Source organism: Nelumbo nucifera, chromosome 3, assembly GCF_055504915.1.
Source record: "Nelumbo nucifera cultivar China Antique chromosome 3, China Antique-T2T, whole genome shotgun sequence".
In the NCBI taxonomy this organism is placed as follows: domain Eukaryota; kingdom Viridiplantae; phylum Streptophyta; class Magnoliopsida; order Proteales; family Nelumbonaceae; genus Nelumbo; species Nelumbo nucifera.
The window spans coordinates 62,011,132-62,025,561 of record NC_142651.1 but is presented as its reverse complement, the minus strand read 5'-3'; the positions used below and the strand labels follow the sequence as shown (position 1 = coordinate 62,025,561).

General features: G+C 34.7%; 1 protein-coding gene across 1 annotated transcript; it reads right to left on the bottom strand.

Moving 5' to 3' along the window:
- Positions 1–8,551: 8,551 nt before the first annotated feature.
- Positions 8,552–9,923, bottom strand: LOC104609455 (Gibberellin-regulated family protein). The gene is made up of 4 exons (XM_088901988.1): positions 9,800–9,923; positions 9,657–9,698; positions 9,383–9,413; positions 8,552–8,876 (listed from the first exon to the last, which is right to left on the bottom strand). The coding sequence occupies exons 1-4, from the start codon at positions 9,875–9,877 to the stop codon at positions 8,695–8,697; spliced, it is 333 nt and encodes a 110-aa protein (XP_088758114.1). The 5' UTR covers positions 9,878–9,923; the 3' UTR covers positions 8,552–8,694.
- Between the last annotated feature and the right edge of the window lie 4,507 nt (positions 9,924–14,430).

Sequence of the window (14,430 nt, the reverse complement as noted above, 5' to 3'; positions counted from 1 at the left end):
ACATAGAAATCTTTAATTTTGGAGGGATTTTGAGATTACAAACAGTGTAGGTATTGTTGTAGGAGCTTGAGTAAAATTAGCATACTTCTTGTATTCTTCCATATAGGCCGATTTAGTAGAAAAATACTCTTTGGATCAGGTCTCCAAATGATTTTCTCCTCTTTATGCTCAGAAGGAATGAAGATGGCCTTGATTTTCTCCCAAATAGAATCTGGAACCAACTGTTCTTTCCAAATTCTCCTCTCATGGTCAAAAACCTCACTAACCCTTAGGTCTAAGTTACTGATGCGATTAGTATCTACAGAATTAACGAGAGGATCATTAGTAGCTCATTTGTCGAGTCAGAACTTAGTGAAATTACCATTACCAATGACTTTACCCAGACCACTCTTAATAAGCTCTCTAGAATTCAAGATGCCTTTCCAAGCCTACAAATGTACCTTTTTTGGTGAGGAGGCCTAGACCACCCCAATGTTTAGGTGTACACACCTGATTCCAATTGAGAAAGTGAATAGGATTTTTTCTCTTTATTATTGGTCCATAGAATCTTTCTCTGAATTTTGTCCAAGTCTTTAATTATCCCTTTGGGAATTTTAAAATCCTAATCAGATAGTTAGGGATCATACTGGTAGAGGCTTTGATGAGTGTGATCCTACCCGTAAGGGATAGTGTGTTTTTCTTCCATCCTGCAAGTTTTTTGTTCATTCTTTCATAGAGGAAATTAAAAGTTTCCTTGCCGAAATTATTATTAAAAATCGGAGCTCCCAGGTAAGAGTTGCTTTTGCTACTTAAAGGGATTTTTAAAATTTTGGCAAGGATTTTCCGAATTTTCAGGTGAATATTTCTTGAAAATAAAATGCTTGATCTTACAAAGTTTGGCTCTTGCCCGGAGGCTTTAGCAAACTTGTCTAAAATATCCTTCATTTTGAGGCAAGCCATAATGTTGAATTTTGTGAATATTATGCAGTCAAGAATAAGAATTTTAGGCCCATATCTAGAAGTTTTACATCCAATTTATTTGTCCCTAGTTTCTATCTCTCGGAGAAAGTTCCTCGGTAGTGCCTCAGCACAGAGAACAAATAAATAAGGGGAGAGGGGTCACCTTGTCTGATCCCTTGCGAATGAATAATTTCCCTTGTTAGAACACCACTCACTAGAATCTGGTATGAGACTGATTTCACACACTCCATAACCTACTCCACCCATTTGTTGTGGAACCCAAATTTCCTAAGAATTTTTTCAATGAACTCCCACTCCAACCTACCATATGCTTCCCTGCATATGGCTGGACTTGCCCTTTTTCTTTCTCATAGAGTGGCTGATTTCATGAACAATAAGGACATTATCTGTGATTTGTCTTCCAGGATGAAGATACTTTAAAAGGTGGAGATAATGTCACCCTAAAAAGGATTGATTCTATTGACCAGAATTTTAGAGATAATCTTATTAGCCTAAAATCGTTAGCCAATTCGGGCTTTTGATTCTTTGGATTAAGGGTGATGAAGGTCTTATTTAAGATTCTATTCATCTTACCAGCATAGAAGAAGGCTTTAAGCACACTACAGATAGTGTCACCAATCGTGGGCCGGTACTTTTTAAAAAACATGGCATTTGGCCCATCAGGCTCCGACGCTTTGAGATCTTTCATAGGTAGTAAGAATTTCTTCTTTTGTGACCTCCTGAATAATAGTTTAATTCTGCTCACTAGTAATACATGGATTAATGGCATTAACAAATTCATCAACATCTTCAGTGCCCTCTGTATTAAACCTGATTTCAATCTTATTACTAAGGCTACGTTTGGAAATGATGCAAATATGTAGTGTAAAACGGTTCATATAAATTGCAAGTTGGATTAGTTTTTCATTGGCAAATTTATCTTCTTACCAAACAAACTTTTAGTTGTAATGGATGAAAACAAGAATTCCAATAAAGCATATGCTTTTTTTTTTTTATCAAAAGCCCACTTGAATTCAAATTTACTTCTTTTTTATTGATGTACTTTTACATCTTATTATCAATGTAAATATGCATCGGTCTGTCATTTGTCAAAGCAAAAATGCAATGTTGCCAAACATAAGAAAAAGTGAACCAGAGTGCAAATTTACCTTTGAACCGAGATTTACACTCCATTTGCATCGTTTCCAAGCACAGCCTAAGATGCTCGGCAATATCCTCATGGTTTTTTATCCATTCCCCATATCATTTTTAATTCGAGAGATTTTTTTTTTTTTTTTCTTTTTCTGATAGTGACCGCAATGTAAGAGAATTTGTTATTCTTATCCCTTAATTTAGTCCAGTCGATTAGTAAGTTTCCTCACGAGTCAAAACTGCACCATATCAGCACTTTCTAAATTAATCAGGATGTTGGACTGGTCTTTAATTAATTTCTGTTGGACTTACCTTAATTGGCTAAAAATCTTTTCCTTAATGTGAAAAATGTTTCCCAATGATTTTTTATTCCAAACTTTAATTTCAGTTCCTTTTCTTGATAAACTGCATAGCTTTGGAGCCATTGCAATTCTTGCTCCAAGCATTCACCACCACATCCCTGAAGCTGATGTCTTGACACCGCATAGCTTCAAAACGGAATGGTTTGGGTCCTAAATGGACTAGATCCATTGTTTGGAGAATGAGGGGGAGTGGTTGGAAGCTAGAAAAGGGAGGTTTAGGAGCGAAGAGTTTGGGTGCTTTCTAACCCATTCTCTTCATTTGCAAATACCCAGTCCAAACATTCCTTGACATTTTTATTCTTCCATGTAAATTGAAGACCATCCATGTCCATATCAATGAGGTTGCAATGCTCAATGCACTCATTAAAATCGGTTGTTTGGCTGTTTCTTACATCACCACAACCACCCCATTTATCGTTTTTACTTCTCAGAGCATTAAAATCTCCCATGACACACCATGCTTGATCAATGTTATCAGAAATATTTTTTAGCCAATTCCACACAATTCTTTGTTCAACTCTATTAGGAGGGCATAAATAAAAGTGCAAAGCTATGATGTGTTAGTACTCAGATGTTTGATTAAAGCATGAACTAATCTATTATTAGAGAAAATAACATTCAGATTACATTGCATTTTATCCCATAGTATCCAAAGCCCACCGGAGAACCCAACCGGGTCCACCATAACAAAATCATCAAAAGGAAAGGATCTAATAATCTTTTGGGCACGTTCTAGACCTATTCTAGTTTCCATTAAGAAGCAAATACCAATGCTGTGAATCTTGGACAGGTCATATACCTGTCTCCTTAATCTGTGCCTTCCAACCCCTCTAACATTCCAGGCTAGAATCTTCATTTGTAACTGAGTTGCTTCCTGACCCATATTGTCCTCTGTGAGTGCCACAAGATTCTCTTCATACTCGTCCATATTAATGTTTGTTCCTTTGTTGTTATTCATTATAGTTTCTTCCTGTATCTCATGTACATCCCAGTCTTCCTCCGTCCTTTTCTCAACTAGGTAACGATAGCTTCTTATCAGTTGGGTTCAATGTGTGGTTTGTGTTTACATTATGGTTTTTTTTCTCATGCTTGTTTGAGTTTCCAGTTCAATGGTTGTTCATGTACGATGTTTCCAATATTTCCAAATAGATCCAAGTTCTAATCTAGTTCTATGGCTGTGCATGCTTGTTTATATTTGCTAAATGGGGCCTCCACTTTACCCCCTATTAGGACGGGCTTGGTATGTGTTTTGTAAGATCCCAAAGCAGTATTCCAAAATTTTGGAATAGAGGGGATATTTAGATTTTGGAGTTTCTTTGATTTCATCACAACTTAGAATCTAGAGGTAGTTTTTTTTTTCAATGTTAACAATTTCCATTTCTGAAATGGCTACAAAAACCACATCAACATGTGGACTATTTTAAGATGGGCGTGGATTTCCATACCCTTATCCTATTACAACATAGCCACAAATCCTGAACTCTAGGCTTATTTGCAGACCCAAAAGGGCTATATTCATGTTTATTTATAATATGAAACTTTTCTTGGAATAAAATCCTCTCTTCACATCTCATAATTTCAAATAAAACTAGCATAAGAGGACATTTACAAAGGGCATGCCACCAGGATTTACAATACAAACTTGTTTATATTCAGTGTTGCTTTTGAAAGTTAAGAAAATGGAATCCAAGAAAGAAATCGACCTCAAGGAAGCCACCTTGTCAAATTAGTGGACAACCATTATATTTTCTTCTTGGTTTACTGCTTTGTATTTGATAATTCTCTATTTTTATATGTATTTTCTTTTATTTGTACTAGAATATAGTGGGAATGATCATATTTTTTGGATTTGGATCTGATTAGATTATTTTTACTAGTCAAATCCCAATTTGCTGAAACCATAATTTCACAAATAGGAAGTAATATGACATTTAAAGGTGCAATAAAAAATTTGAGACTGGACTAATAATCAAAAAAAGGAAAAAAAAAAAAGAACTGGAGACTATGATTAACCCAAAATGTTTCAGGTGGAAATAGAAATGATACCAAACACAACTTTTGCTCACATCATTCGTTGTTCATTTTTGGTTCCAATAAAACTGATATTACTTGTACAATATATCATGTACAAATTGGGATTCTTATCAACAAAGTTGATAATGATGGAAAGAAAGAATTGCATTCTGTATGAGAAAACAAAAACAAAAAATGATATTCTGATCCCTCTTCACACACCTACTCACAGCTTTTGTTTGTTTGGAAACTGAGTGTATGTGACCATCCAATTGTAAAAAGCATGGCATCGGGAAATATAATCGCCACCCCCTCTTCTTTCTACATCCATTGCACTAAAGATGGCACTAATATAACATAACCAAAGGACAAGCCACAATCTATGGATCTCTCTCAAGCAATTACTACATTGTTGATCATGCAATAGGAGATCCCTTTATAAATGCCATGAAAAATGGAAATTGTGAATCCCCATTACTCCAATAGAGAAGGTAGGTCATAACCCGAATCAATCGGAAATGGACCCACCAAATGACCAGATTAGTTCCCCTTTCTACCACTACTCAATCTGGAAAGGATAGACTCATATGGAGGTTTACACCTTACAAAAAATATACCTGCAACTCGGGCTATAAATTGATGACAGAGGGGGGTGAATCATCCACAATAGAATGGATTTGCAAAGGTCTCATCCAGAAAAAATTTTGAGGAATCAAACCTATAATTCTTTGCATTAAAACCTTCATTTGGAGATGCTCTATGAATGCCATCCTAGTTGGTACCAAAATAGATAAGAGATGTCCCTCAATTGATCCTATTTGTAGACTTTGGTTGGCAAACTCTGAAACAGTTGGTCCTATTTGGCTTGCTTCTTCTATGAGTGTTAGGCCAATGGTGAACAATAATGGAGATCTAAAACAATGGCTTGAAGAATAGATGCAGGTGGATATTGTCAATGGTTCTAGGGCTAGCAATTTTGACCCCAACCCACTTAATCCACCCACTTGATAATAGGAATGGCAATGGAGAGTCACTCCCATCCCCATCCCCACTAACAGGGACAAGGTTATCCCCACTCCCATCCCCATCCTCGCTAACGGGGACAAGGTTATTCCCATCCCCGTCCCGCCAGGAATGTTAACCATTTTGTTTTTGTTTTTTATTTTATTTAATACCATTCAATATCCAAAATCCCCATCCACATCTCCTCTAACGGGAACAACGCTATCCCCATCCTCGTCCCCGTCCCCGCTAACGGGGACAAGGTTCTCCGTGATTTTTTATAATGTTAACCATTTTGTTTTTGTTTTTTATTTTATTTAAAAAATAAAAATAAAATAATTAAAATTTACAATCCTATTAGAAAAGATTCAAACATATTCAACCATATTTTTAAAAATATTAATATATAGATTATGTGTACATATATACATATATAACGTATGCATACATATATACATATATATCAGTGCGGATCCCACGGGCGGGAATCGAGGTCCCCGTGGAGCGGGGAGTGCTCTCCCCATTCCCAACCCATCCCCGTCGCTGCCCCATTCGGGGCGGATCCCCACAGGAATCTGGGAAATGGGGAAAATTGCCATCCCTACTTTATAACCCACCCATTTGAATAATGGGTCAATATGGTTTGAATGACCCATAAGGGTCAAGAAAAAAGGGTTAGGGTTGATTAGGTCAAGGGTTACCCATCAACCCTCTCTTTAGCCTTAGATTTATTCTCCTAAGACCCTCCCTCTCCCTCTCTTTCTCTTTCATGTTGCCACCACAAGTCACCCCTCTCTTCTTCCCTCTCACCCAAGAAGCTAATTGACTCTCTCTCTCTCTCTCTCTCTCATGTTGCTAGTCACCCCTCCTTTTCTCTCTCTCACCCAAATCTCTGTTTGAAGATGATCACGACACCATCTCTTTCTCTCTCATGTCATCGGTCACCCTTCTCTACTTCTCTTGCCTAGATCTTCATTTAAAACCAACCGCTATCGATTCCTCAGATCTATGAAAGGTGGACGCTGCACCGCCCCTCTTAGATCTTGAAGTTGGTTGTCACACCGACTCCTCGTATCTATGGAAGGTGGACACTACACCACCTCTCTCTCTCTCTCTCTCTCTCTCTGATGTTGAAGTTGGTCGCCACACCACCACCACCCTTTCTCTCTCTACCACTCAAATCTCCTATTTGAATATAGCCACCACACTGCCACTCCCTCTTCCTCAGTCAAATCTCCAGATTGAAGATTTGGATCCCTATGATTAGAGATTTCAGCCACTAGTATTTTGAAATTGTAAACTTTGCAAATTGAATCTAGAATGTAAATTTTACATCATTTATGCAAAAATATTTTTCTAAATTTTTATCTCATTGTCTGAGGTATTTTTTGAAATTTTGGTGCAATATTCGTTGGATGCAATGTTTAGCTTTTGTTTAAATTTTTTTGAAAAAAATTACCATTTTATTAGTTTACCTACAATTTTTATTTTTCTAATAAGCATTTTTTTGTAGTTTCTGATTTTGATCGAAATATCTTTTATGAAAAAATTATCATTTCCTTGTTTTTCTACATTTCTTTTACTTTTTTGATATGATATATAAATTTTTGAATATTTTATCATTTTATGTATTGTTGCAATTTCTGTTTTTATCCAATTTTATATTTTTCTAAGTTATTTTTGCCTTTTCCAATTTTCTTGTATTTGTTTTGCAATTTCTGATGTTTTACATGAAATATATGCAGTTTTATCATTTTTCTGTGTTCCTATGTATTTTATATTTAAAAATGTTTTTTGAACTTTATATATATAGTGCATGTGTATAAGTGTATTTATATTTTTTCTGAAAATTTTTACATTTTTTAATTTTTTCTAATTTTTCTGTAATTTTTATAAAATTTCTGGTGTTTTACATGAAATATATATTATTTATCGTTTTCTATGTTTTTTATAGGTTTTTTATTTTTTAATTGAAAATTTGGAACTTTTTATATTCTTTTATTCTATGTTTTTACACAATTAAAATAGAGAAAAATAAAAAAGTCTAATTTAAATTAAGATGGTCAAATGGGTGGGTTAGGGTGGGTCACAACCGACTCTGACCCACAAACATGGATGGCAAATGGGTTAGCGGGTCAATATGAGTGGATTGGTACTCAACCCTCACCCAACCTAACCCAACCTAACCCAACGCACCCAACCTACATGATTCATATATGCTCACTCCTATATTTGTCCATGGAGTGGGGTTTATGTGATATATTTAGAAAGCGAGAATTAAACCTAGTATAATTTTTGAAGATATGAACTTCTCTCCATTAAGTGTGATTAATTCTGGCAAGGCACATATTGAAAATTTGTTGGAAGACTGGAAATAATGAGCATAATGAAACTGGGCCTAATCCAAATCCTACATATCAAACTCCTCCTCATTGGATTAAACCCACTCCTTTGGTGCATGGTCACCTCAAAAAGCTACAGTGGAAATGAATCATCGTTAGAGATCACAATGGCTGTTTCATTGTTGCCCCCCATCTTTTGCTCCACATAGGAGGAATTTGAGGCCATGCATTGCGGTGGTGCAAGGTCTGAGACTTGCCGATTACATGTCGATGGAGGCTATCCAACTAGAGAGCGATGCTAAGGCTGTCATTGAAGCAATTTATTCTCCATGGAGAATCCACACCAATATTGTTGATTGCCACAATCTTTGCTCTTCATTCTCACAGTGCAACTTGTTTGTTGCATCTCAATTGTGTAATGGAGTAACCCATAGGTTAGCTCGGTTTGCTATTTTTGTTGAATGAAATTCTGCCTTTTAATACAATTAAGGGGTGGTCTGATAACATCCAAAGTGGCTCAACTGACATATATATATTTGTTAATTTCGTCTTTTGGCAAATAAGTTATTCTAGGTTGAAAGCTTTTCTTAATGGCTGAGGCTGAAGTTGGATTGATCATTACGCCATTAAATTATTATGTTCAATGTAAAGCAAAGCAATACGTCGTTCAGTTCAGCCATTATCAAACATCTCCTAAAAGCAAATGGGTATGTGGAAGAGAGAGAGAGAGAGATCTTCAAGCAACTTATAATTTATTTCTGATCCATTTGATTAGAATGAGCACAAAGACAAGAGTATTAGCTAGTGATCTAAGCTCCATCCTCCATGGCTCGCTCACAAACCAAGAGATAAAAATATTTGTCTGGATGGATCACTTAATTAATTCAAGGGCACTTGGGCGTGCCTCTCTGTGTTTTCCAATTGTTGTAGCATGGGCATTCCCCCTTGTGCCCGTATGTGCCAGACGGAACGCAGAGACACTTATCGCAGCACATATTGCAGAAGAATAAGCAAGGCTTCTTGTGAGATGTCGCTGAACATCTACGAGCACACTCTTTTGGGCAATCTGCCAAACAGATGTAGAGAATGATTAATTCTTTCATTCGGAGGACAAATAATCTATTTAACTTTGCATGCATCCATCTTATTTGTCCAGCAATAACATATAGATCAAGGACTCAAATGGGCAATAGGGCTGCACATCATTTTTAATTCAAATTCAATCCCATCAAGGGCAATCCAGATCAGTCCGTCTATAAATGGATCAAATATGGATCCAACACTATCTAATTCAATAAAATCCAATTTCATTTCATTTATAGTTTTACTAAGATATGTTTAAGTTTTATATTTCAAATTCACTTTGTTCATTAAATACAATATCACAGTTTAAAATATTTTGAACACTTTTAGTTTAATTTCTTAATACCATTCAATATCCAATTGCTATCCGAATTTGATTCAAAATGTAATAAAAATAAAATGTTCAGCCTAGGCCCAAGACATGTTTACCATTCCATTAAATACAAATTGATAAATGAGAAATTAATGAAGAGAAATGGAGTCCTTTACCTTCTCTGCGAACGGAACCTTCTGCTCCTTCCTGTTAAGTTATGCAACAATCAAATATCACAAAATCATAAAAACACTAGCCACATTCTGTGCACAAGATACTACAACCGCACATCAGGAAGATCTTCTCATGAATTATGACATCAAGTACAAGAGATATTCCGAATGTGCGGGCTATATAGAGTCTTGTAGCCAGTGAGTTCATGTCTATTAATAAGTTTACGACTCATTAATACAAAAAATATTTAATTCTAAGGAAAAAATAAATTCTTACAGGATGGTAAGTAGTGTTTTGACCATTATCAACTGGTTCAGCCTGAAAGAGAAGATAAGAAGAAACCTCCATGACATGGTCTAATATTAGCAAATCATAGAAAAAATTGAGAGAGAGAGAGAGAGAGAGAGAGAGAGAGAGACCAATGAAACCTCCATGACAAACATCAAGGCAAGGAAGATAAGAAGAAAGACAGATGAAGGTCTTGAGGACTTGGCCATAATCTTCTCCTTGGAGACCCTGCAATTACAATGTAGAACACAAGAAGCACTTCAGCGGTAATGGTTTGGTCTACTTAACACAATGCGTACTTGCTTATATAGTTGGTGAGCAACTGAGCAACCATGAATTTTCTCTTTTAACGTGTATTAAAATCTCACAGCTGAAATCATGGTCTCATTAATTAATAACTTTTCCCTATTTATGGTAAGTAAAGCAGAGCGTATTAAAGTTTGTATCTGTTAATTCCTTTATTATAATGCCCATTGCTGGTTACCCAATAAGGACCTTCCATATTTCCCAATTTTTTTAAAGAAACTTCCCACGTGCAACCAGAAGCAGAGGGCACTAAACCCTCCGTTACCACTGTCTTTATTGAACAATAATTCTTCCCTTAACTTTATGCTGTGTTTGGTTTGAAGGAAAAGAAAGGGAAGGAAGCTAGGGTCTTTTTCTTTCAAACCAAACACAGTTTTATAACAATGTTTAAAACCAAACACAATCTTTGGTTGTTTGGCAGCTTCCTACACATGACATAGCATGACGAATAGGGGTGTCAATTGGACTGGATTTGGTCCAATCCGATCCAATCCAATGAGAGTCCATTATAAATGGACCAGGTCCAATCCAATCCAATGAATGTTTTAGATCAATTTGGACCGGTCCAATTCAATGTCTGGATCATTCAATATATGGCAGCTTTCCTATCTTATATCAATGAATCAGATATTGGCTTAATCAAACCCAATCCAATATAAATTTGTTACGGATGGATCAGGTCCTATGCAATCTAATAAATATTTTAAACTGGATTGGTTCAATCCAATATGTCTTATCGGTCCATCCAATCCATCCAAATTGATTTTGGACTGGATGGGGTCCAGTCCAAAACCGGTCCATTAACACCCTTACATGACATTTGTTACCATGGATGTGAGGTAAAAGAGTATTTGCATTGCAATAATATCTTCTCAAGCCAAAAGAGTAAGGCTGCGTTTGGAAAAGATGCAAATGGAGTGTAAATCCCAGTTCAGGGTAAATTTGCACTCTGGTTCACTTTTGCTTGTGTTTAGCAACATTACATTTTTGCATTGACAAATGACAGACCAATGCATATTTACATTGATAATAAGATGTAAAAGTACATCAATAAAAAAGAAGTAAATTTGCATTCAAGTGGGCTTTTGATAAAAAAAAAATATTTGTTTTATTGGAATTCGTATTTGCATCCATTACAGTTAAAAGTCTGTTTGGTAAGAAGGTAAATTTGTCAGTACAAAACTAACCCAACTTTACAATTTATATGAACCATTTTACACTACATATTTGCATTCACACTTATTTGCATCGTTTCCAAACGCAGCCTAAAAAGGAATTGAGTGGGTAATTAAGGTTTAGTGCAGGGAAAGCTCCCAAACAGCTAGAGCTATTTTCTCCGAACCCAAAGATTTTTTTCTTTTTTAAGCCCAAACACCTCTCTTCTCCTTTTCATGTTTTTTTCTAGCTGTGTTGATTACATTGAGGGGTTCATCTTCACCATGTTTGCTCTTTTCTAAAAACTTATTAGTTGGGACCCATGCTACACGGGTTTTGTTAAGTGAAATTGAAGTATAAGGAGCCATATAACATTATTCTCAAGTATATGCCGATGTAGTCCATGTTCAACCCAAACCATAAATCTATTAATGTTTGGTTTTACCAACTTTTAAATGGATTAAAAATATTGAAAACAAAATTTAAAACAAATAAATTTGTATTATTTTTGCTTATTTTTTAATATTATTAGACAATTTTGTATTAATTTTTAGATGGATTTTGAATGCATATATAATATATATATATATATATATATATATATATATATATTAATTTTAAGATATTTTATTATTTTATTAATTTGGATTACTTTTATCTCCAAATTAAATGGATTTAAAATTATAATTTTATCATTGATAACAATTAATAATTTTTTATTATATTTAAGTAATTTCTTAAATTAATTTTACTATATTTAATTAATTTTTAATATTTTTAAATGGAATGCAAATGGATTTCTTTTATTTTTGTGATGTTTTATTTGTACTATTTAATTATATATTTTCTATTGAATAATATTAAATTGTGACTATTTTTATTATATAAAGTTAATTTTTTGTTAATAAGTATACATTTTTATTAAATAGTATTCCATTTATATTAATAATTATAATTAAATGGAAGTATGTTAAGTAGATTTTAGAATATAATTTTTAAGTTTACTAATAATTATAGTATTTCTTTTAAAATGGAAATTAAATGGGTTATGATTATGAATAAACGAAATTTAGCATTTCAACTATTAATTATTTTATTGTTAAATTATGTACATTATATTTATTCTAAAACGGAATTAACTTAATTAATTAGCTCAAAAAATAAATGGAAATAGATTATGTAGCCTATAATCTACCATTTAATGATAAATGGGATATAAATTACAGTTAAATAGAATTTAATCTTTTGTCATGAAATATATAATAATTATAATTAAGTTAATTGGTTTAATTTAATTTAATTAATTACTAATCGGAACCCGTGCAATTTTGAATGCATATATATTATTTTTTAGGGGTTCAGGTAGTAAATTAAGCAAAAATTGGGAGATTATAAGGTCCAAAAACCGCTCTCTTTCGAATCAGCTCCTAAAGGAAGCCCAAGATAAGATAGAGGCCAAGAAGCAACCCGACACCTCAAACATTCTACCATAGACTTAATAACACCATCATCCAAGTTATCCCTACCACACTGCTCTTTTCCATATTTATTTTCATGTTTGAGACCCTCTCAAAGTAATCAAGCAAATTTTTGAGATTCCTCACTTTCCTTATGTCAACCCCTCACTAAAAATAATAATGTCATCCATAAATTGGAGATGGGTCACTGGTACTTTATTCCGTCCTAGTCTTCATCCTCTTATCAACCTTTGAGAGTTGCCTACTAAAAACATCTACTATAAGGGTAAAGATAAAGGGAGAGAGGGATCTCCCTACCTTAATCCTTTGAAAGCTATAAAGAAGTCCTTAACGACACTATTTACCAACACTAAAAAGTAAGTAAAGCTAATGCAGCCCTTCACCCAATTACACCACCTATCCCCCAAACCACAATTCCTCAAGACCTCCAAAAGGAAACCCCAGTCCATTAAGTCATAAGCCTTTTCAATGTCCAATTTATAAACAACACCTTATTGATATGTCCTCGTATCTTCCACATATACATTGACTATGAGTATTTGATCAGCTATTTATCTTGCACAAAGGCCCCTTGAGCTTGACTTATTAGAAGAGATAGTACTACTTTTAGCCTCATAGACAATGTCTTTGCCAAAATTTAGTAGATACTCATCACCAAATTAATCGGTCTAAAATCTTTTGAGTGACTCGCATCTAACTTTTTAGGAATTAAGGCTAAGAAAGTGGCATTGACTCCCCAACTCACTTGATGTCTATCAACAAACTCCTTAAAGACCCCAAGTAGGTATTCTTTAATGACCACCTCCCAACAATCTTGATAAAAGGCCATTATTAAAACTTTTGATCTGTCCATCATGAACACTATCCGTCTAATTTCCTCCTCATCAAACTTCCTTTCCAGCCAATTCAGACTTTCCTCACTTAAATGCTTATGGATGGTTTTTTCAAGCTAGCATTTTCTAAAATGATTAGACTAAGGTACCAATATAAAATTGTTAATAATTTATGAGAACCCCCTGCTAAAACAAGGTCATTGTGTTCATTATGTAAGGTATCGTTACATGGAATTATTGTCACAGATCCAAATGATATATTGCCAAAGGGAAAGTAACCATGAGTGTTGGATTGCATAGCTTAATTGCATTGAAGAGGAAAGCTAGAATCAGAATGGTCCAACTGTTTGATTAGACAAAATTGGAATATTCAAGTCCTATTTTTGGTGGAATGGTATTCTCCCATTTGAAGGAATGAACCCTCCCCCTCCCTTAGGGATGAGAATCCATTCCAGCCGATTCCAATTCAGATTCCCATCTGAACCAAATAGCCGGGGAATAGACCATTTTAATTCTGATTCCGATACTGACTGCAAGCGAAATGGAGCCCTAGTGTTTAATTAAGAAACTAATCCAGTCACTTGAGTAATCAGGCTTGCCCTCCCTCATTCTGTAAGCAGCTTCTGTCCATGTTTCCTGCAACTTGATTAGTCAGGCTTCTCCTACTTCACTTTGTAACATGCTTCCTACAGCTTGACAAGGAATTCCCTCATGAATGGTGTATTAATCCCATAAGTAATTTGCAATATATCTCAGCCTTGGTTATTATCCTACCTAAAGAACGGAGGAACCACTCCCATCACCAATGCACAATCCACCACACAAACAAGCATCCAAATATACTCAATCCTAAAATTATGGGAGCACGATACAAAATTATCTACAAAATCTTCTTTATAAGGTCCTAACTAAAACGACATTGACAAAATTTCTCCAATTTCTCATAGAATCTATTAAAGATAAAAAATTGCAGACTATTTCAATGCAATA

Excerpts from the sequence above, each read along its gene's own strand:
- LOC104609455 (XM_088901988.1), bottom strand. The coding sequence starts at position 9,877 with ATGGCCAAGTCCTCAAGACCTTCATCTGTCTTTCTTCTTATCTTCCTT. Across the intron at positions 9,699-9,799 it reads TTGTCATGGAGGTTTCATTG|GCTGAACCAGTTGATAATGG; the intron begins GTCTCTCTCTCT and ends CTTCTCTTTCAG. Across the intron at positions 9,414-9,656 it reads AAAACACTACTTACCATCCT|GAAGGAGCAGAAGGTTCCGT; the intron begins GTAAGAATTTAT and ends ATAACTTAACAG.